General features: G+C 50.3%; 1 protein-coding gene across 1 annotated transcript; it reads left to right on the forward strand.

Annotated features, from left to right (window-relative positions):
- The first annotated feature begins 464 nt into the window (after positions 1-464).
- Positions 465-13,676, forward strand: LOC116497611 (neuroblastoma suppressor of tumorigenicity 1). The gene is made up of 4 exons (XM_032201465.1): positions 465-802; positions 10,946-11,140; positions 11,365-11,476; positions 12,327-13,676. Exons 1-4 carry the CDS (start codon positions 771-773, stop codon positions 12,579-12,581), a joined length of 594 nt encoding a protein of 197 aa, XP_032057356.1. The 5' UTR covers positions 465-770; the 3' UTR covers positions 12,582-13,676.
- Positions 13,677-20,635: the final 6,959 nt, after the last annotated feature.

Genomic DNA, 20,635 nt, shown 5'->3' on the forward strand with positions numbered 1-20,635 from the left:
GGAGGAGCAAACGCTGGGAAACCACCTCCGCACGGCCACGGCCACAGCCGCCAGCGGGTTCATCACACAGCTTTATAGCCCCTCAGTGGGGCTCCACTGCCCGAACAAGGGGCTTTGGGTGCTCGTGGGGCTGGGGACCCCTGGGGTTGGGGACCCCCCTGGGGTTAGGGACCCCTTTGGGGCTGTCAGCGGGTGCGCTGCGGAGACTGCACAGCCCGGGGCTCGCCGGGGGAACCTGCGCTTCCCTCCTTCCTCCCCAGCACCACCCGAAGAGGGGGGAGAAGAAGGAGGAGGAAGAAGAGGAGGAGGAGGAGGTTTGGCCGCAGCGCCCCCCCCCAGCTCCGCGCTGGCTGGCGTCCCGGCGGGGCGGGCGGGCTGTGTGCGCCCTGCCGCCGGCTCTCCCCTCCCTCCTCCCCTCCCTTTCCCCTTCCCTCCCTCTCTTCTCCCTTCCCTCCTCTTCCCTCCCTCCCTCTTTTCCCCTCCTCTTCCCACCCTCCCCGCACCCAACACCCCGATTGTGCAATCGCGAGCGGCAGAGCCGGCGGCACCGCCCGGAGCCCGGCACCGGGGGAAGGGAGGGAGGAAAAAAAAAAGGCAGGAGGGAGGAAAAAAAAGGAGGAGGAGGACGACGACGACGACGAGGAGGAGGAGGGAGAGAGGGAGGGAGGCCGCAGCTCCCGCCCTGCTCCTCCGGGGGCCGCGGCGCCGAGGATGCGGCAGCCGCCGGGCACCGCGGGGCTGTAGCCGCCCGCGGCCCCGCAGCCCGTGGGATGTGCCCCCCGTCGGCCGGGTGCTGCTGGTGGTGAGTACCCCTGCGAGGGGCACCGCGGTTCCCTTTCCCTCCCGGATTCCCCCCCCCCGGAGCGAGCGGACCTGCTTCGCTTTCCTCCCCCTCCAGCAGCAAGAGATTTTCTGCTTCGTTTTCTCGCCCTTCCTCTCCCCCCCCCCCCCCCCCCCAACCCCGTGCGTGATTGATGGCCGGGAGGATGAGGGTATTGCCACGGGTTGGAATCAGTTGCAGATGAGGCGGACTTCGGGGGGATCTGCTGTGCAACCGTTCAGCTATTTCCACTGCCGCTGGAATAAAATAAAAGAATAGGGTATGGGGAGCTGGGGTCGCACATCTGTGGGACAGAGTCCTTCCCATCTCCTTCGGGTTTCAAACAAAAGTGGGGAGGAGAGGATGGGAAGGCGCTGCTATCGCTTAACCAGAGCAGCAGAGGACATGTAGGAGTTCAGATAGCGTAAGGGGAGGAAATTGTCCCGATGGCAAGGCGGTCAACTTTTGTTCCTTGAAAAGTTTGCGCCGAGAAAGAATTTACATGGGTTTACATCCACATATCCTGCAAACAGATTTTGTACCTACTGGATTATTATGAGGGATGATATTTGACCTATCTGTACCTGTTTCTTGAATCATAAGATAATTTTTCAGTTTCTATATGTTTTTGTAGGAATTCTTATTTGTAAAATACAATGATCTCCCCATTTTATGTGGAGTGGGGATTTCTCTTTTTCTCTGAGATGTTCTGGGGACAGAACATGCTTTCACTCATTTTCAGCCTGCATTAAAGTTGTTCTGGACAATGCCTTGTGTTTTAATTTGGCTCCTAATATCATACGAGGGCATCGTCCTTTTAGAAACCTATGTTCTGCCCTTCAATCTCGCTTTTTTCTATAGGATTAACCCCATCAACTTTAAAATTCAGCCTGCATGAAGTGTTTGTGGAGTTGGGGCACCATAACTTTGCTGTACAGATTCTCTTGAAAAAAATCTGCACCCCACTGAAACGAGTGGGGAAGATCCTAGGATATTACGAGGCTCACATTTTCCCTTGTATTTTTAGCATCAGAACTTAACATCCTCCTTGCAATGTCCAACTGGCCAAAAATCGGCTGTACACAATGGGCATTTTTGCTTTTTGAAGACAGTTTCCCATTTCAAAAAAGGCAGCTTGCCTCAAATTTGCAAACCGCAGGATGGGAAGCGGAATTTGCCTTCAGTATAAAAATCCCAAGTGTTTGCAAACAGCCCTGAGAAGTCTCCAGGCTCTTGGCTTGACCTCTCGGAGCCAAATTCCCGCTTGGGGAATTTGTGGTCTTGCAAAGAGGGTGAACGAGCTAAGCCTCCGTGAGTGCCCGGTCTCTCCGCAGTGGGGAAAGTAGCTGAGCTGGAGCGAGTTTTGGGTGCCCAGGCGGTGCAGGATTGGGCCCCAAGCCAAACTGCTTTTCAGGCAGCCGTGAAAACCTGCCACTATCGGAGTAACCGTGCTCGTGGCGTGTGTTGGCATTGCCGCGGCAGTGTGGAGCTGGTACAGTCACGGGAAGCCTGCTCGGGAAGCTCCGAGTGCTTGTTCCTCCCTGAGCCTCCCGCTGCTCCCGTTAAACTGCTAGCAATACCCTGCTGCAAAAAATTCCTCCAGAGCTGCCCGGCCTCAGAGCTCAGAGACCCCCTGCGGTAAAGTAAAGCCCCAGGGGCTCCAGCACTGCCTGGGGCAGAGAAATTGCTCAGCCACTCAGACCAGTCTGTTAAAAACCTGGGTGGCTCTCTGCATGGTCTTCTGGAGGAGGACCGGAGGGGCAGTCTGTCTGTCTGTCTGTCTGTCTGTCTGTCTCCTGCGCCTCCGATAGCACTGGTGAGAGCTGCGCCTGCCGTTTGCCCAGACCTTTGTTTCGGTTTTGCAGCCACTTGGAGCTGAGCTTTGGAAACAGCTACAGGATCAGGCCCTCGCTTCGGTCACTCGCTGAGATGTGTCTCGAGCCCTCTTCTCTGCAGAGAGGAACAGATCCTGGGCTCAGATGGCTTGGCCAGAGCGGGAAAGACCAGCAAATGCGTCATGCTTTGATTTCACTGTGGTTACTGGGCCCAATCCTGCTGTTTTAGGAGATACGGTCTAAATGTCAAGTGTGAGGTCAGCCCCCAGCATGTCTGGGAGTAATTGAAAATAGCAACAGGGCTGTGAGCTCTTACGTTACCCCCAAAAGCCTCTGGCTCTGCAGTGCCTCATATTTTTATCTTTTGGTGTTAGAGATTTTGTAGTCGGTACTATGGGAAATAGTGCAGGCGCTGGTTCTTGTGTCATCAACGCTGAGAAGGCTGGCTCAAACAGAAATCGAAAAAGTGGGTAAAACAGCAACCCTGAAGTCAGCTGGATTTGTGCTCTTGGTTTGGCTGTGGCCAGGATATGGCCCAAGCAGGGAAACAGGAGGAAGGTTCCCGAATGTCGTGGAGAAACCCATGGCTCCAGCCGCAAACCCCATTCTGCTTCCCTCTTTCCACCTCTTGTTCTGGCAGCTTGGAACCTGATCCTGCGAGCACAGCCCTGCTGTGTAGGACACGGCTTGATTTTTTATGCAAGTTTGGTAATGAATGACCGACCAAGCCGAAAGCGAGCGTGGTTGGCATTTGAGACAACTCCCATCTCCGACTGCGAGGCGGCCTTACGCTGCGGGTGTGCGAAATGAAAAAAATAATCATCCCGGTGGCCACTATTTACTAGAACTGGTTTTATCTGGTTCCAGTTAGGCTTGTTTTGAGTAGGACGAGCGGTGCCAGATTCTGATCTCATTTGCACCAGTGGAGTCATTCAGAGGAGCCAGTCCCAGTTTACCTCACTCTAAGTGAAAGCAGAACTGGGCCTGCTGGGAGCCGCACTCCCGCGCCGCTCCCTGGGGAAATGGCTGGTGCCGGCTTGCAAATCAAACACGAGTAAACGTGAGCGACGCGCAGGACCCTTCCCAGAGGCAGCACGGGTTTCACCGCCGTCCTCGGGAATGCTGTTTTCACGGAGGAAGGAGGGGAGAGGCTGTGGCATCGGTTGCAAGGGGAAGCGGCGTGAGTGCACCAGCCTGGGGCTTGGGGAAGGTGCAGCGGGGCGAGTGGTAGCGGGTCAGCCTTTGGCTGGAGATGCTGCACAAGGGGGAGGACGGAGCCCCTTTCCATGCCAGCTGCTTGCAGGAAACACCTTCAGGGAGGGCAGCCCAGCTGAAGCTGAAAAATTGCACATTATTTTGGGGATTTCATGGGATTTTCAAAGGGTTTGGACCCACGCTTTGCACTTGGGATCCTACTGGCTTCCTGCACGGCCAGACCTCTGGCCGATGCCTCCAGATCGTGTGGGCTGAAAGCGCTGCCTGTGCCGGCTGCCTACTGCCTGCTCGGTGGCAGTGCGTGCGTGGGACGCTGTGTGGGAAACACCAGCTCGGGGGAAGCGCAGGAGGGAGCTGCGCCTCACTCAGGTCCGGGCATGCGAGCGAGGCCCCTGGCTAAAAGGCTGCAAACAGCTGTGTTTGAAAGCACCCGGATCTCGTATTATTTGCAGTACAACCTACCACGGGGGATTCTTCCAGCCAAAGCATGTTGCAGGACAATCCTTCCTCGGGTACGGGCATAGGCAGAGCCCACACGCGCTCCCTTGCTGTGGTTTTCCAGGGAACCCTGCTCCTGCTGCTCCCCAAAACTGGTTTCCTTGCCCCACAGCACGGCCCGGCCTTACCCCGCTGCTCTTTGGGGCTGCATTTTAAGCAGATGCTTGAAGAAGAAAGGGAGCAGAGGAGGGTGGTATGAGGCATGTATTCCAGTGCTTTAGGCTGATGCATTTTCCTGGCCGTGATTGTGCTTAATGCTGAAGAAATTGAGCAATTGAAATAAATTACCAGAAATTGCTTATATTACTCTTGCCTCCTCCACAGGCCATTAGCATGTCCCTTTTTCATCAGAGCTCCTTTAGGACACCGTTCTAAGCCTAAGTCCATAGGTAGCTTTCCAATGACTTTTATAGGTATAGGAGCTTGCATTTTTTTTTTTTTTCTAGCTGTATAAATTGAGTTTCTGAAGTGCTCGGTGCATGGTCAAGAAGCCAGATTTAAAGTCTCAATTTAGTGAACTGTTCTGAAATTCTGGTCAAAGTGGGGAAGAGAGAGTTTAAAAACACTACGCTGCTTTTCTCTATTTCTGCTTTATTTGTGTAAATCACCCAACTATGATTGAGTGGAAATTAACATGTTATGGGAAGAGAAGCTGTAATATCTCCTGTCTTTGAAAGGAGCAGAGACAGACATTCACAGTGAGAAATGACACAACTTTTGTTCCACTATCAAAAGTCTTTGGGATTGATTCTTGTGCATGTTAAATATCACACATCTTCCAATGGTAGTTCCCTTTTTATTTTTTTTGTGATTTCTTCCCAAATTTTAAAGCTCAGCAAAGCCAGACTGAAGTTCTCAGTTTAGATGAGGTTTCTGTGTTCAGTTAAGCGCTCATCTATCTTGCTGTCCTGAAGATTTACCTCTAGACATTTTCAGTGCATAGTTCTCTTCCCTCCCTCCTGGCGATATTATCATGACGTTGACCAAATTAGTTTATGATATTACTGGCACAACAGTGAAGCCGCCTAAAGAATCCTGTACTTTGTTTTAAATTTTAAAATGTAGAGATATCAAAGTTTTAACTAAATGGAAAAGAAAAGAAAAGAAAGAAAAGAAAAGAAAAGAAAAGAAAAGAAAAGAAAAGAAAAGAAAAGAAAAGAAAAGAAAAGAAAAGAAAAGAAAAGAAAAAAGAAAAGAGAAAGGAAAAGAAAGGAGAAGGAAAAAAAAGGAAAGGGGGGGGGAATTAAAGGGAAAGTATTAAATCACTTGTTTTGATTTTTTTTTCACAGAAACCTTTCAGGTTTTCCCAATTCAGATTTTAACTTTTCCTACTAAGGCTGGCCTAAAATATTTTTCGTTCTGCTTAAGCAAATATTATTTGAGTTGAGATTCCTATGAGGCAATTCCCAGCAGTGTGCAGAAGTTACTGTATAGACAAAATCCTGTGTCAGTGGAGAGCCACACGGGCTCTTTCTGGGACTGATACATGCTTCTTCCCACTTGTCACCAAATCAGAGTCTTCATGTGGCTTTGCTTCCTTTTAGGTGCTAGATAATCTCTTGCCTTTTTTAGAAGTGTAGTCTTGCGCACTTTAAAATGCCTTGCTCACAAGTATCTTGGTGGGACTTTGGGGATTTGAGTACATCTGAAAATCAAGCCCTGATGTTTAATTACCAAAGAAGAGAGCAAGCTCCTGGAACAACCCAGTCTGGACAGATCTCCCAGGAGAGCTCCTGCTTATTCTTCTCCTTCAGACCAAAGGGGCTGAGGAAAGAAGTGTATTGCCTTTAGAAAAGCAGTTGCTGGTTTTGAGAGTCAGTTTGAAAAACCAAACAAGCCCGAAGAAAGGAGAAACTGCAAGATAAACCTCTCTGATGAGCAGGGACAGCCAGATCAGCACAGTGGTGAGCCGGCCTTCCTCTGCTTTGCCACTCCCTCTGCAGCCATCAGTTCACCCGGTGTAAGGTGGTCCCTGCCCCTGGTGTTACAGGCAGGGAAACTGAGGCACGGAGATGCTTGTTGAGAGACCGATTCTTGGGTCTTCCTCTTCACCCAGCAGCTTTTCCCTGCAAAATGGCGCAAACAACTTATAGAAGGACCCGGTACCACTGTGATTCATGGGGGTCTCAAGTCTTCTGTCTAACACCGGCTCGGCGTTGTTCTTGGCAGCTCGAGAGCCACGCTGGGTGGGAAGTGGCTCCGTCAGGCAGGACAGCTGTGGGGCTTCTGTCCAGGGAGCAGGAGAGAAAGGTGGAGGGCCCAGCTCTGATCCAGACTGGGGACCGAAACCTTCCCCGTGTCCATCTCTGGTGAGTGCCTGGCTGGTGGAGCAGGCCATGAAATAGCAAACAGCTGTAGAGAGCATGGATTTGGACTGGTGTCTCAGGCATCTCATGCAAAGACTTCAGTCACTGAGTTAGACACTGAGGTAAAGCCACTTCCCTGCTCTGTACCTCATTTTCCTTAGCTACAGTATGGAGCTGACACTCTCTGTGCTGTATCTGTGGGCTTTGAGCCTTAGCTAGGCAATATTTATGAAGCTTAGGGGTTTCTTGTCTCGCAGAACCTGCGATGCTGCATGTGTGGCCATGAGCACAACATAATCGTGTATGTATTTTTATGTATTTGGCAAAATTGCAAGATCCTGGATAAGAAAAATACATATAAATATATTAAACTACTCATGAAATGTTCCCCGTTTCCACCTGCAGGCTTGTCTTGTATTATAGTGTAAACTTCCCTCTGGAAAAAGAGGGTAAAACTGATTAGATCTGTTTTATTTTCCTCCAGAAGTGTTTGTTTTCCAAGTGGCTGGAAACAGCTGTGGGCTGGATGGTGGGAACGAGGTCTGGGAGGTAATTCCCGTGATTGTCCTCTGGCTGACAGTACAACGTAGATTTTCCCAGGAATCGTCGGCGACTGTCCTTGCAGGACTCTGAGTGTCCCCGGGGCTGCTGGCACTGGAGCTGACACCAAACGTCTGCCACCAGGCCTCAGAGCTGTGCTGATGGGAGGCTCAGCTGGCAGCACGTCCCCTGCCACAATCTCCAGAACTCTAAGGGACGTGGAGCTGCCAGCTGAGACCTCTCAGCCATGGACATTTTGCTCCTTGAGCTCCACGGGCACAGGGACAGGCTGGAAAAGGGCTCAGGGGCCGCTCACTGCAGGGCTGCAGCTGCGTGCGTGTTGTTTGTCTCTGGAGTCTGGGATGTGCCAGGCTCCAGGGCTGAGTCATTTGCCTTCTCCTTCATCTGGGAAAGGACTCGGGGCCATGATAGGAGTGGTTTTTTTTTCTTTTTGTTTGTTTTTCTGGATGCAGCCCTATTGGGTGGTGAATGACCCCGATGCGTGGCCTGAGAAAGGTGAAGCACGTGGCATCTTCCAGCTCCAGGGGAGACCCAGGTAGCTATCCCCTGTTAGGGGCCTGACACTGAGCCAGAATAGCCCCAGGAACTGCTGGGGACAGGACACTGGAGGAAGCTGCGGTGTAGGTCGAGCAGAGCAAAGATAGGACACCCTTGGGGATGATAGGCCTGCCGGAACTGAGCTGAACTTTCTGCTTGAAAAGCTTTGACTAGCCAGAAAAAAAAAATAAAAAAAAATGCCCTGGGGTGAGGAGAAAGAAGCTCCTGTGTGTGGGGAAGTGCTCACTCCCACCTGCAGGTCGGGGCTGGGGTCAGCACCGGGGAGCACACACTTGTTCCTTGAGGAGCCGCAACATGTAATTTAGCTTGTCATGGAGGAATGTGCTCAATGCCTTTATTTAATCAGGAGTTTGCAAACCTGCTCGGGTGCCTCATCTTCCTTTTTCCTTCCCCTTCCCAGCCAGGGGTGAAGAAGGAATATGGTGCTTTTGTCTCCTGCCCTGTGGCTGCTGTCAGATGAATGGTTTTAGCGGTGCTCTGTTCACATGACTGGTTCGAACTATGCCAGAGAACACGCCGCAGTCGCGAGCAGGCTGTTTCCAGCCCCAGCTCCCTCCCAAACTCAGCTGCATCAGATGTTTTCCTAGGCACTGGCGTAAACCTCGTTACTTACTAGAAATGTGGGCCTGCGGGTTCCAGGGCATTCTTAGGAGAAGGAAAACACCACGCGGATGTGGCCTGTTAACAGCCTGAGATCAGTGAGAGTTTGCAGGGCTCAGCTACATGGTGCCCTGGTGTTTGCTCCAGCCCTGCCATGGTGCCCCATGCTCCTGCAGCCCCTCTGCAAACCAGACCAGCTCCGTGATGCTGGGGGCCCCAATTACAAGACATCCCTGCTCAGGAAAGGGCTTAAGCATATGTTTAAGTGCTTTCCTGAATCTAGGCCAGGGCCGGCGCCTTAGCAGAGCACAGCCTCACCCATCTTCTTGATATCAGAGACAGGAGCCTGGATGCTCTGGGATGATCCTTTCTGCCTCAGTGCCTGCTGACCAGGGCTGCAGCACATTTCTGCTGAGCATCTCCCTCCAGGGGAAGAAAGGTCCCAGGGAAGCGGGGCTGTCAGAGCCGCTCGGCTCTTTGCCACCGGGTATAGCTGCAGAGGAACCTGGGAAAGAAAACAGCCACCACCTTCTTTGGAAGGAAGGAAATTGCTCTCTAATTGGGCATGTGGAAGTGAACTTGTGTGCTGACTCCTGAGGAATTTCATCTCTTCCCCAGGGGGTTTGCAATTGCTGTTTGGGTCACATCCCAGCTCTGATCTCAGCCTTGTCTTTGGGAGTGGTATTCCTCAGCACAGAGCTGCTGGCATTTGAGGAATGAGTGATGCTCATTTCAGCAAACCAAACAAACCAAGTGTGTATGCAGCTTTGCTGTGTAATTCTTAGCAGAAATTGCAGAATTTCCCTACTGAAATGGAAAAAATTCGCAGGGAACAGAAAGGAGCCCTAAGAATTGTCTGTGGGACAAATGTATCAAACCACACTGCTCTCATTAACAACAATGTAAGTTCAGGGGCTAAAGCCCTCTGCTTGTCTCCAAACAAAACTTGCAAAGCATGCTTTGTGTGGGTATTCTCACCAGGGATCTGTGGGATTCACATGAACAAGTGCCGGGGCTGTATCTGAGGGTTAGGAAGCCAGGCCAGTAAAGGTGGTTGTGCATTATGTCAGTGGGGTTCCCTTACAGTCAGGAAATAAGTTAGCAGAACCCCTGACCTGATTCCTTCAGAAATCGGGGGACTAGAGAGGAGGGATGCCCTTTGCTTTCCTGTGTTGGGATGGAAGGTAGGGAAGCATTTCTCTCCTGCGGCCCTCATGAAGAGCACTTCTTGCTTCAGGCCCAGGAGGTTGGGCTCAGTGGAGGGAGTGAGAGGGAAAAACGCTTTCTCCCGTAGTGACCTTAAAGCACCTCAGCTGAGTTGCAAGAGTTCATTAGCAGGCCAGCCAGCCCAAGGGTCCAGATGAGCACGGTGGTCCTCTGGCCAAGGAGGCAGCAGTGACAGACGGATGAAGCAACCGGGGAACGCCCGGCTGGGAGTGCCCTGTGCGGAGCTGCCCCTGACACCCGTGTCTGATAAACAAGGCATTTTTCCTCTCCATTATAGGGCTGGGCCCAGGAGCTGTGGGAGTCAACAGGAATCATTCCAGTGTGGGCTTTTTGTGGGCTTTGGATCTTTGTCTGGTTAAACAAATAGAAGGAAAAATTAAATAACACGGTTCTAACAAATATTTTCGGAAGTATAAATGTCTGCCTTTCACTGTGACTTGATCCAAACCCCACAAAGGAAAAAAAAATCCCTATTTCTGTGATGCTTTTCCATGTGCCTTTCCCCAGTGATTGGGAGTGTTAATGCAGGCACCTTGGCTCGAGAATACAGCTGGCCTGCAAGGAAACCCTGTGTGGGATTTCTCTGGGGTGGTAAGTAACCTCCTTGGCCGACCACCTTTGCGAGTGAGGTTTATGCTTGGTGTTGGAAGGACCCCTTCTTGTTTGCAAACTGAGTTCCTGTCCTCAGAGTAACGGTTCGACAGCCTTGCTGCTGAATTGGAATGGCTCTATAAAAATAAATGATGTATTGGTCATTTCTGTGGTTTCCTGCCTCTGGAGAGAGGTTTCCACATTTCCCTGCTTGCTGCTGCCTTGCAGCGACACCTGCTGCACGCTGTGAGGAGAAGAAAGATTTTCTTTCCTGTGAAAGCAGTCCCTTTTTTTCTGGGAAGGCTTGCAGCAAGGACAGGTTTGGTTTTTAAGGTGGGAGAAACGGAAGTGGGGAGGTCCGCACCTTCCTCAAATACAAACATTTCTGCGGTCCATGACTCTTCCAACCTGGCACGGCCTGTGGTGGTGACGCTTTTGTTTTGCAAACTTCTTCCAGCCCAGTCTTGGGTAAGAAATGGTGAAAAGCCTGCTGTTACTCCTGGCACAAGGCTCAGGAGAGGTAATGCAGGCATCTGCCTCAGCCCCAGAGCTGGTTTTGAACAAGGGAGAGGCAGACCAGCGTGTCTTGCTCCCTGTGCTGGGGAGGGAGATGTGTGTACCAACACATTGGGAGGACGTCCCTGTGTGTAACCCAGCCAGGAACTGTCACAAGGTCAGAGAAATGGGCTGGCTTGCCCATTCCCCTTCCTGCTAATGCTTTCCTCTGACTTCAGCTGTAGGTTTTCATCAGAGCTGGCCATGATGCTACGGTTCGTGGTTGGTGCCCTCTTCCCAGCGCTGCTTCTGGCTGCACCGCCCCCCATAAACAAGCTCGCCCTCTTCCCAGACAAGAGTGCTTGGTGCGAGGCGAAGAACATCACCCAGATCGTGGGGCACAGCGGCTGCGAGTCCAAGTCCATCCAGAACAGGTATGGCTCCACTCTCGGCGCAGAGCTGGAAACAGCTGGTTTTCATTTGCTGATGATTTGCCATCATCGCTGTGGGGACTGTCACTCACACGGGAAGCCAAGCATGTTCTGCCTCTGCCCTAATGCTTTCTGCCTGTTTCAGCAGAAAGTCAGATCTCTTTCTGCCTTTGTTGGGAAGAGCAGGCACTTACCCTGAGCCCTCATCCCTCCTCTTGTCTTCACAGGGCCTGCCTGGGACAGTGTTTCAGCTACAGCGTCCCTAACACCTTCCCTCAGTCCACAGAGTCCCTGGTTCACTGCGACTCCTGCATGCCAGCCCAGTCCATGTGGGAAATTGTGAGTATCTGTGCCTGCCCCATGGTCTTTTATGCTCCTTCTTGCTCAGGGGTTCTGAGGTCTGCTCTGCCACCACTTTGGGACCAGTCATTCTCCTTCCCTGAGGTGTTTTTGCTTGTAGTTTCCTTCCACGGTATCTCTCAGGTGACTGTCCCCTTCCTTCAGATGCTTGGGTGTAAGGGGCTGTTGGAAGCAATGTGGCTGCTGTGATGAATGGTGCATTTGTCACTGTTTGCAGAAGCTTCTGCCATCAGTCCCTGCACTATTCAACCCTTGTGCCTCTTCTCTCCACCACTCCCTTTGTCGCCTCCCCTCACTTGGGAGTTTTTACCTTCTAGGCTGTCCAGAAGTGCTTCCCACAGTCCATCTGCCAGTCACCCTCAGACATCCCAGCATCTCTGCACATCTCATGCCATTGTTGATCCTGGAAGGGTCATAAACCCTGCTTCTGGGGCAGGCCCAGGCACCCAGGGCTTCAGTTCTCTGCTTTGCTTTTGACTTTGGGCAGATGGCTTTGGCCAACTTAGCTGCGATAATTCAGCAATGTGTCTTCTGGGTGGCCTTTGCAGCTACTGCTGCTATTTCTGTGCCAGTTGTGCCTGGGAGCAGTGTCCCACTTGAGTCATTTCATTTCCTGGATGGTAAAATGGGTCTGTGCAGCTTGTGACCTGTGAGACATTCCCAGAGCACCCTTGCCTTGCAGACTGACCATGGAGGCTTATTTGGGTAGCAAGCCATCGCTTCTGCCTTAAAACACCCCGAGTCTGCAGGGCACGGTGTGGCTCAGGATTGCCACCGGGGTGTCAAGCCTGTGCACTCAGGCTTGCTGCCTCCTCATCCCTCTCTCCAGGTGACACTGGACTGCCCAGGCAATGACGAAATCCCCAGGGTTGACAAGCTGGTGGAGAAGATACTTCACTGTAGCTGCCAGGCTTGTGGCAAGGAGCCAAGCCACGAGGGAGCCCTGTTCAACGTCTACCTGAACACAGAGGAGAACATGCCTGCGGAGGGCCCCAGCCCCCATCACTATGCCCACCACCAACAGGAGGTGGAAGAACCTCCTGCTTCCAGCCACCACCACCACGAGGAGGAGGGCGACGAGTAACCTGGCCCTCACGGACTGTCCTTGCAGCTGGCAGCGCGGGCAGGGGGTGCGTGCGAGGGAGAGGGCCAGGGTTTGGGGAGGGAGGGGGGTGGTGGAGTCTTTCCTGTCTAATAGCTACCCTCACGCTTTGCTCTCCACAACACCCCAGGGCCGGAGGAACCTTCTGGGGCACAAGCAGGGCTGAGGTGCAGGCGTGGGGCTGGAGCTGCAGGGTGAGAGAGGAGGGCTGGGGGGGTTCTGACACAAAACTACTTGCACATAATAGTAATAATAAATTGAGAGGACCGGGGACCCCGGCAGAGGGGGCATTGGCTGAGAGCAGGAGCTGAGCTGGGCTCTCCAGGCGCTGTCTGCAGGATCCTGAACCTGCTGTGGTGCCCTCGCTGAGTTTTCTGGGTTTTTCTATTGCAAATGGCTCTTGCCTGAGGTGGAGGAAGAAGGGATGCAGCTTCTCCACAACCCCAAGTGAGAGGAACATCTCTCTTGGGGCACGCAGGATGGGGGTGTCCCTTCTTCCTCCCACCTCCCCTGCCTGCCGAGGGACACCTGGGCACAGCAGGGAAGTGCTGTTCCTCCTGGCACTTGCTGGGTCTTAATTCAATCCCAGTGCCTTTGTGTTAGGAAGCTTGTAGGGAGTATTTTTTTTTTCCCCTGGATTTGCCTCTGGGGCTGTGTGAGAAATTGCTGGGAACTGTGGTGGTGAGAACCCTTTCCTTGCTGGTCCTCAGGGTCACCACGTAGCTCACAGGGACGAGGGAGCTGCATCGTGCCATGGGCACTGGGGCTTCACATTTTGTGGCCTGTGCTGGGGTGGTCTGGGTGGGAGCCAGCCCCTCTTCCCCCTTTCCCTGCTGCACTTTAATTGTGGTGGAGGAAGAAAGGGGACGAGTCCTGGGATGCTGGTGTACCCTCACAGGGGACTGCTGTGGACCCTGCTGCAGATGCAGGTCTGGGGAGGCTCAGGGTGGGGGAATGGCCCTGGGCCCCTCCTGCTACCCCTTTCTCTGTTGTATAAAGCTAATTTCTTTGGCACTGTCCTGACAAAAGCTTCCAAAGCTTGTAATCGATGCGCCCCCCTCCTTTTTACAAGTTTTTTTTTTTTTTTTTCTTAAATAAATTAGTTCTGACTTCCATTTCTCAGTATTCTGATGGCTGTCTGGTTTTTGGCAGTAGGATCTTCAGTGCTGATGGGGGAGAGGCCGTTTATACCCAGACACCGAACCAGAGATCAGTGCAGGAGGGTGCAGGGCATGGGAAAGCCATGGTTCCCTTCAACTTTCTGCTGTGTTCAATTTAGGAGGAGGAGGGAGAGCTGCTAAAAGGAAAACCAACCCCAAGGATGCAGCATCTGGGCCCCATGTGGGAGTGGGGACTGCGCAGCAGCTGCTGCCCAGGCCTGGCCATACTCAAGTGCCCCTGTCTGGAGACCGGGTCCCACTCCTATAGGTACCGCGTGGGGTCTCTATAGGATTGTGCAAACCTTCATCAGTTCTGTTGCCACTAGGTGACCCTTGATCCAGCGTTTCGTGGCCTCCAGGACTGCTTCTGGACTGAAGGAATGTGAGCTTGGACATGGACTTTGTGATTGAGGAGGGAACCCAGGTACCTTGGCTGGAAACCAGTGAGCTATTTTCAAGGGTGTTTGCATCAAGCATTCCCTGGGCAAGGCAGAGTCCTTGCAAACCTCCAGTCTGGCCACTCAGTGTCATGCCTTTAGAAATGAGAAGATAATGCTCCCTTTCCTGAATGTAACTGTGAGGGATGGTCCCATCTGTCCTTGGAGGGGCTGTGCCATGCCAGTGGCTGGCTCTTAGTGCCTTTTATTGCCCCTCTCTTTAAGGCCCAAGCTCTGTTCACATTTGGAGAGCATCTCTCTGGGTACTGGAGTGGGAAAGGGTCTGCAGAATCTGTATTAAGGTAGGAATTACCACAATAAAAGGGATGGACTGAAAAGGACAGACCCTGGCAAGGATGGAGATACCCTTTTCATCAAGGTAATGTTTTTAGGCTGTGTAGTGTCCTCCTAAGGAAGGGAGCTTTGTTGAAGAGCCAGGAGGCAGGAAAAGATGGAGAAACCCATGCTGTCGCCAGCTGCAGGGAGACCACGACTGCATGTGAGATTTTAATTGCTGGAATGGGTGCAGCATGCCCCAGTGTTCCAGGAAGCACCTCTGCCCAGGTGTATTGAGTGTGTATGCTCTGCCCCTGGACACCTGCAGATATGGCCAGGGAAGTTTGGTTCAGAGCATCCAAGGAAAAGGTCCAAGGAAAGAAAATGAGTGCAGGAGATGTACATGGGCTCCCAGGAGAACTCATCCTGGTACAAGCGAGGGCAGCTGCTTCCAGCATGCTCTAGAGGCCTACCAGTGCACTCCAGGGTGTGCTAGAAACATCCTCCTGCACCCTAGAGGCCTCCTAGGGTTGCTTCCTGTTATCTACTGCCTCCTGGAGGCCTCACAAAGCTCTCCAGCACCATCTAGGGCACACTGGAGGACTCCAGTGGCCCTCCGCTCCATTCTGGATCCTCTGCAGGTCTACCAGGGCCACACAGTGACCTTCAGCTCCTCCTGGGGTACTCCCTCACAGGAGTACTCACAGTGGAGTACATTGGGATGGCTGTAAGATACTGTAGAGAGCACTGGAGAGTCCCTTGAGGCCTTTAGAGGTGCTAGAGTACACTGCAAGGCCCTGCGATGCCTCCAGAAGGTCTTAGAGCACTGGAGGGCCACAGGAGGCCTGGAGGCTGCACTGAGAGCCAAGCCCCAGACCCATGTGCCACTGCTTCGCTCACCTAACATGCCAAATAGATGCATCACGCTCTGCCTCTCTTGCAGTTTGAGCATCTCCGGCATTTTAGGAACTGGAACTGTTGGCATCTGGTGTGACACAGGAACATGGCAGGAGATGCACACTGCTGTCACAAGGTGCTTGCCAAGCCTGCCTGCCAGGCAAAACAGACCAACAAAACCAACTGACCAGCTCATGGCCCAGAGTGGCATCCACTCGCACTCATGCCTTACTCAAATTTCCAGCTTAGTCCATGCCTGTGACCTGGGCTACAAGGAACATATCTGTGATGGACATCTAAACAGTACAGCTCCTTGCAGGGGATTCAAGCACAGACCAGAGACAGAAAAACAAAAACACACAAACACCCTCAGGTCCACAAACACCAACAGGACATGAATGCACAGCAGTCCCAGCAGGGGTAGCCACAGAATTATCTTTTACAGCTGAAAAAGGTGACCCTGCTCAGTCTCTTGGTAATACTGCACCTATATGGTCAAGCCCCTTGCAGTACATACCAAAGCTCTCTGTGAATCCTCTGGTGAGTTACACAAATGGCTTGATATATCTGGAGATTAAAATATAACCCAGAAACAGAAGCGTACTGCACTGTGTCCCAAAAACAAGTTAGCCAGCAACCTCTGCTAAATATCCCGCTATTAAAGGAATTCCAAGCACTTAAAATCTAGAAGGCTACAAGGTCAAAAGACTCTACAGCCAGCAAAACAGCAGGAAGAAGTTCTAAAAATAACAAATTGTCCCTAACTTGGAAAAAGTCTACACCTTACCTGCCTACTGCTGCTGTTTTCAGATACATACTGGCACAGGGAACTTGGATGATATATTTCCCCTAAACCCTGCTCCATCACTTTACCACCAAGATTGTAACTTTGATAATATTTGATGCACAGGGGAAGGCATATGGGCACATTCACAGTGAGCCCTGTAATTCTGCAAAAATCATAAGGGTCCTAGAACCACAGGGCAAACACGCACAGTAACATCATCTTCCTATCCATAAACATGCTATAAAAATTACTCACCTGAAGAAGAGCTGCTTGCAATACAGGCACCTACAACTTATACAGATTGCTTTACTCTAAAAGACCCTACCAGCTGTTACCTCAAAAAGACATGCTTACCTCTTTGGAAACGCATCAGCCCATAGACTCTGACTCACCTAAGGAACCCTACAATTGGCTGAAGGAAAAACAAAGCACTTACCACCCCCCCCCCCAACAAGCAGCTCAGGCAGAAAGAGCTCTCTGATGGGACACTTGCAGCTTATATACCATCAGGCCCCACCTGGCACCCAACCAATCACCTGGGAAAAGGAGGGGCAAGGAAAACAAACAAACAAATAAATAAAAGAAATCAAGCAGGATGAGCAGCAGCTGTGTTGTTTTTGTTTATCTGGCTCAGCTCAACAGCGTGCAAAGCACAACACAGAGGACTGGGTTATTTCTAGAAGCAACAATTCCTGTGCTTTTGCTTCAGCTTTGAATACTGAAAGGACACTATGATCAAGCAAGTAGCTGAAACTATTTCAACTGGAATTAGCTCAAACCTTTCTTCCCATAGGCAAAAATAATTTAGGAGCACAACAGATTACATGCCAAAAAACAAACAAACAAACAAAAAATTCAGTGTAATAACATGACTCACAGGAGAAATTAGGCACTTGAGTAGGCTATCTGAAAACCAAAAGGCTATGCTGATGGGTCAAAACACACTACAAGACACTGAAACCTGGCCTTCTGCTGCACAGACTTAAAAACTAATGTCACACTCATCACGGCAGTACCCACCCAGTGCCCTCTAGCTCCCACAGAAAGCCTCCCACTAACCCCCAGTTCCTCTGGGATGCCCAAGAGACCTCCCAGGGCACTCCAGGATGCCCTAAGAGCCTCTTCTTAAACCCTATAGGCAAAATATGGACTGTTCCTGGAACCCTGTGGCCTCTAAAGGCCTCTCAGGGCTCTCTAGCATACTCTTGGGCACACTGCAGGCCTCCTGTGGTCCTCCCCTGCACTCTAGATCCTCCACAGGTCAACCAGGGCCACCCAGTTCCCACTAGCTCCCCCAGAAAGCCTCCCAGTGACCCCCAGTTTCCTGTAGGATGCCCCAGAGGCCTCCCAGGGCACAGTGGGATGCCCTACTAGCCTCTTGAACCCTAGAGGCAAAATAAGGACTCTTCCTGGTAGAGATGTTGCTCTGAGGCCAGTCCTAGTCCAGCCTGGTTTCTCACACAGTGAAAGCGTCTTCAGAATGAGAGGATTGTCAAGGCAAGGGGATGAAAATTCACTGAACAAACCTTAACATGACAGATACAATCGAAAGCTGCATGGAGTGGAGGGACTGAGGTCTGCCTTTATTGGGAACTCACTACTACTATGTAATAATTTTAGAATCAAGGGAGGAGCTCTGAGGACAGAAAAGATATTTAATTTTAAATAAAATGGACTGTAAAAAGAATATCTGTCTCACTTGCATGTATTCTCCACCCTGCAGTTGCTCAATGGCTTGTTCATAGTGGATTTGCAGTCCTGCCTGTTCTCTCACCACTCTGTGTGGAAGACTGGGTGCGTTAGGGGTTGCATGCATGGGGACTGCTGGCAGGTTGTACTGTTCAGCAACATGACTTGGCACAAACACTGAGAGCCAAACATAAAGGTGAAAAGGTGGCAGTCACCTTCTGCTGGTCCTGACATCTGTAACTTTGGGTTTACTAATGCATCCTCTTGCAAAAATGTCTTGAGGGTTTTTACACATCTCGCCCAGGAGATGGCAGAAGAGTCCTAATGATAGCAAATACCAATTATCACCAGCTGTCATTTTGCCGGATGACAGATGTTTAAGCAGAAGGAAAGAATTAGGGATTTGTTGATGTATGATACAAATGATCGAAACCTTACAGATTTACAACCAAGACTTTTCAAGCTGCCTGTAAATTTATGCCCTCTTGCCATGCCTATAGTGATGTGTTGTGGCTTGATTTCATGTCATATGTCCCTCTTGCTGAAGCAAAGTGAAGTCAGTTGTAATACATCATCAGCTAGGAGCAAAGGATGTTTTAAAGGGCTGTCTTGTCAGGAAGATTTTAGGTCAGGAGTGATGTCGTGACAGTAGCAGTTTTTATCTTAGCACTCAGACTGCAGACTGGATTCCTCAAAATGAGGCAAAAATAATCATGTATTTAACAAGTTTGTGGGTGGGAGATGGCAGAATCTGGAACTGAGAGAGCCACAACACAATAGAGTTTAGACAGAGCTCCTGCACTGAGCTGCATGAAAATCTCTACTAACCCTGTAATGTGTATGTCAGGAAGTGGTGTTCCAGGTGACAACGCTGGCACAAAGTACTTTGGACTGTCACAGAGTGAGTAGGAACTGCTCCAGTTAAGGACTGACACCTGCTAAAATGGGGCAACTATCTTGTAGTCAGACATTGCATCTTTTGAGCTCAAAGCCTGGAGAGCACTCTTGTGTCAGGCATGCCATGACACAGATTAGGCACCTCTCTAGGAAATGCCATGATAGTGCAACAAAATTGTCTGCAGCCCTATTTATGGTCATGATCATACATGACTGCAGTGAAAACTTGCATTGAGCTTACTGTTGTTGCAATAGCCCAGATTAAATACTTGCATATATGAGGATGTACAAGGTATGAAATGTGATCACTTACAAAGTCCAGAGGAAACTAATACAGTAGCAACCAAGACTGACTGTAAGGCAAAGCTTACGTAATTCCATTTGTTTACCAACAAACTGAAATTGTCTGAAAAAAAAAGGCAGGGAACTGAGTTTGCCAATCAAATTTATAGGCCTTCAGTGATGGTCTCTCTACTCAAAACTAAAGTTGAAAAACTACACACAGAATAAAATCAGGGAGAGACAAAAAGAGAGATGAGAAGCAGGTGGATTTATTTTTTCATCCTCATTAAGACACATCCACTTGCAAGACTGAACAAACGTGAGCATGTCGTCAATCTGCAAGAGGACCCAGCCTCATACAAGTACCTGTGATGGTATGGAAAATGATGAAGTCTGAAAAGTCTTTGATTGTGCTAGTATGCCTTCCCTTTTGCACTTCCTCCAGGATTTCCATGCTGTACAGTCATTACCATACTTCACAGTTAAGCTATTTATATTAAGGTAACAGTTACCTTGCTCTTACTCTCTATTTTTTTTTCCCTTTTCTTTTTCTTTTTTCTTTATTTTAGGCTCCAGTTACAGCTGCAATCACAATATTCTGAACTTGGAACAGGACTGCAGTATCCATAACTCCTCAGTCAGTGGTACTTTCCCTCTCTTGAACTCATGGTGCCTGACTCCATCCCCCTAGTGGCTATTAATGACATGTCATCCATCATGACTGCCTTGGCATTGTGTGGGCACAAGAAAGGAGAGGAGAATATACCTGTTGCCTTGAAGAATGCTTATAAATGCACCTGTCCTAAATGTAGTGCTCCCAGGTTAATGCATTTTCAACTACCATCCTCACTTAAATGTGAATAAACACAATGGATATGTGTCCACAGATACCCTGCCCAAAATACTCATAAAGATTCCCATGCACTCCTGTATGTAAGTGCCACACTCAGACACTTGCCTGTGTACTGAGACAGTAACAAACCTGACTCCAGCTGGAATATACTAGAATGTATTCATATGACCTAGCTCACAGGAGTGTGCTTCAACTTCTATAATTAAGTGCTATAATATCCTTAGTGTGACCCCAACTTTTGCTGAAATCCATGGAGACAAGACATAACCATATTGCAGTTTTTCACAGTTTTTTCGAGGTGAACCAGGAAAGAAATAAACCCTCACTTCTCAGGCATCACAAGCAGAGCCTGGTATCATGCTGGTGCCATTTTCCACCAAACCCAGATGAAGAATTTTGTTCATGGGAGCTGGGTTCATTAACTGCCCTGAAAGGACCACTGGACTGAAGAAGAGATGTTTTCTGAGAAACACAGGAAATTCCCAGCCCTTTGATGGTACCAGTCAATCACCACAATGGTAATTATACAGGCAGTAAATGTGTGAAGACCTAAGTGCTCAAGGTTTTTTTACGACACACAAACACCATCCATCCAGCACATTCCCACTTATTGTTTCTGTAGGCATCCTCCATTGCTAGCCAGCCTGTCATGCAGTGCCAGGGGTGGCAAACCATTGCAGTTATTTTAGAAGTGATACATGACATATTTGTTGGACAAGGGAGTCATTTGCCAGCATCTTTCCCTTTCAAGCGGCATC

Source organism: Aythya fuligula, chromosome 21 (genome assembly GCF_009819795.1).
Source record: "Aythya fuligula isolate bAytFul2 chromosome 21, bAytFul2.pri, whole genome shotgun sequence".
NCBI lineage: Eukaryota > Metazoa > Chordata > Aves > Anseriformes > Anatidae > Aythya > Aythya fuligula.

Excerpts from the sequence above, each read along its gene's own strand:
- LOC116497611 (XM_032201465.1), top strand. The coding sequence starts at position 771 with ATGTGCCCCCCGTCGGCCGGGTGCTGCTGGTG. Across the intron at positions 803-10,945 it reads TCGGCCGGGTGCTGCTGGTG|CTGTAGGTTTTCATCAGAGC; the intron begins GTGAGTACCCCT and ends CTCTGACTTCAG. Across the intron at positions 11,141-11,364 it reads TCCAAGTCCATCCAGAACAG|GGCCTGCCTGGGACAGTGTT; the intron begins GTATGGCTCCAC and ends TTGTCTTCACAG.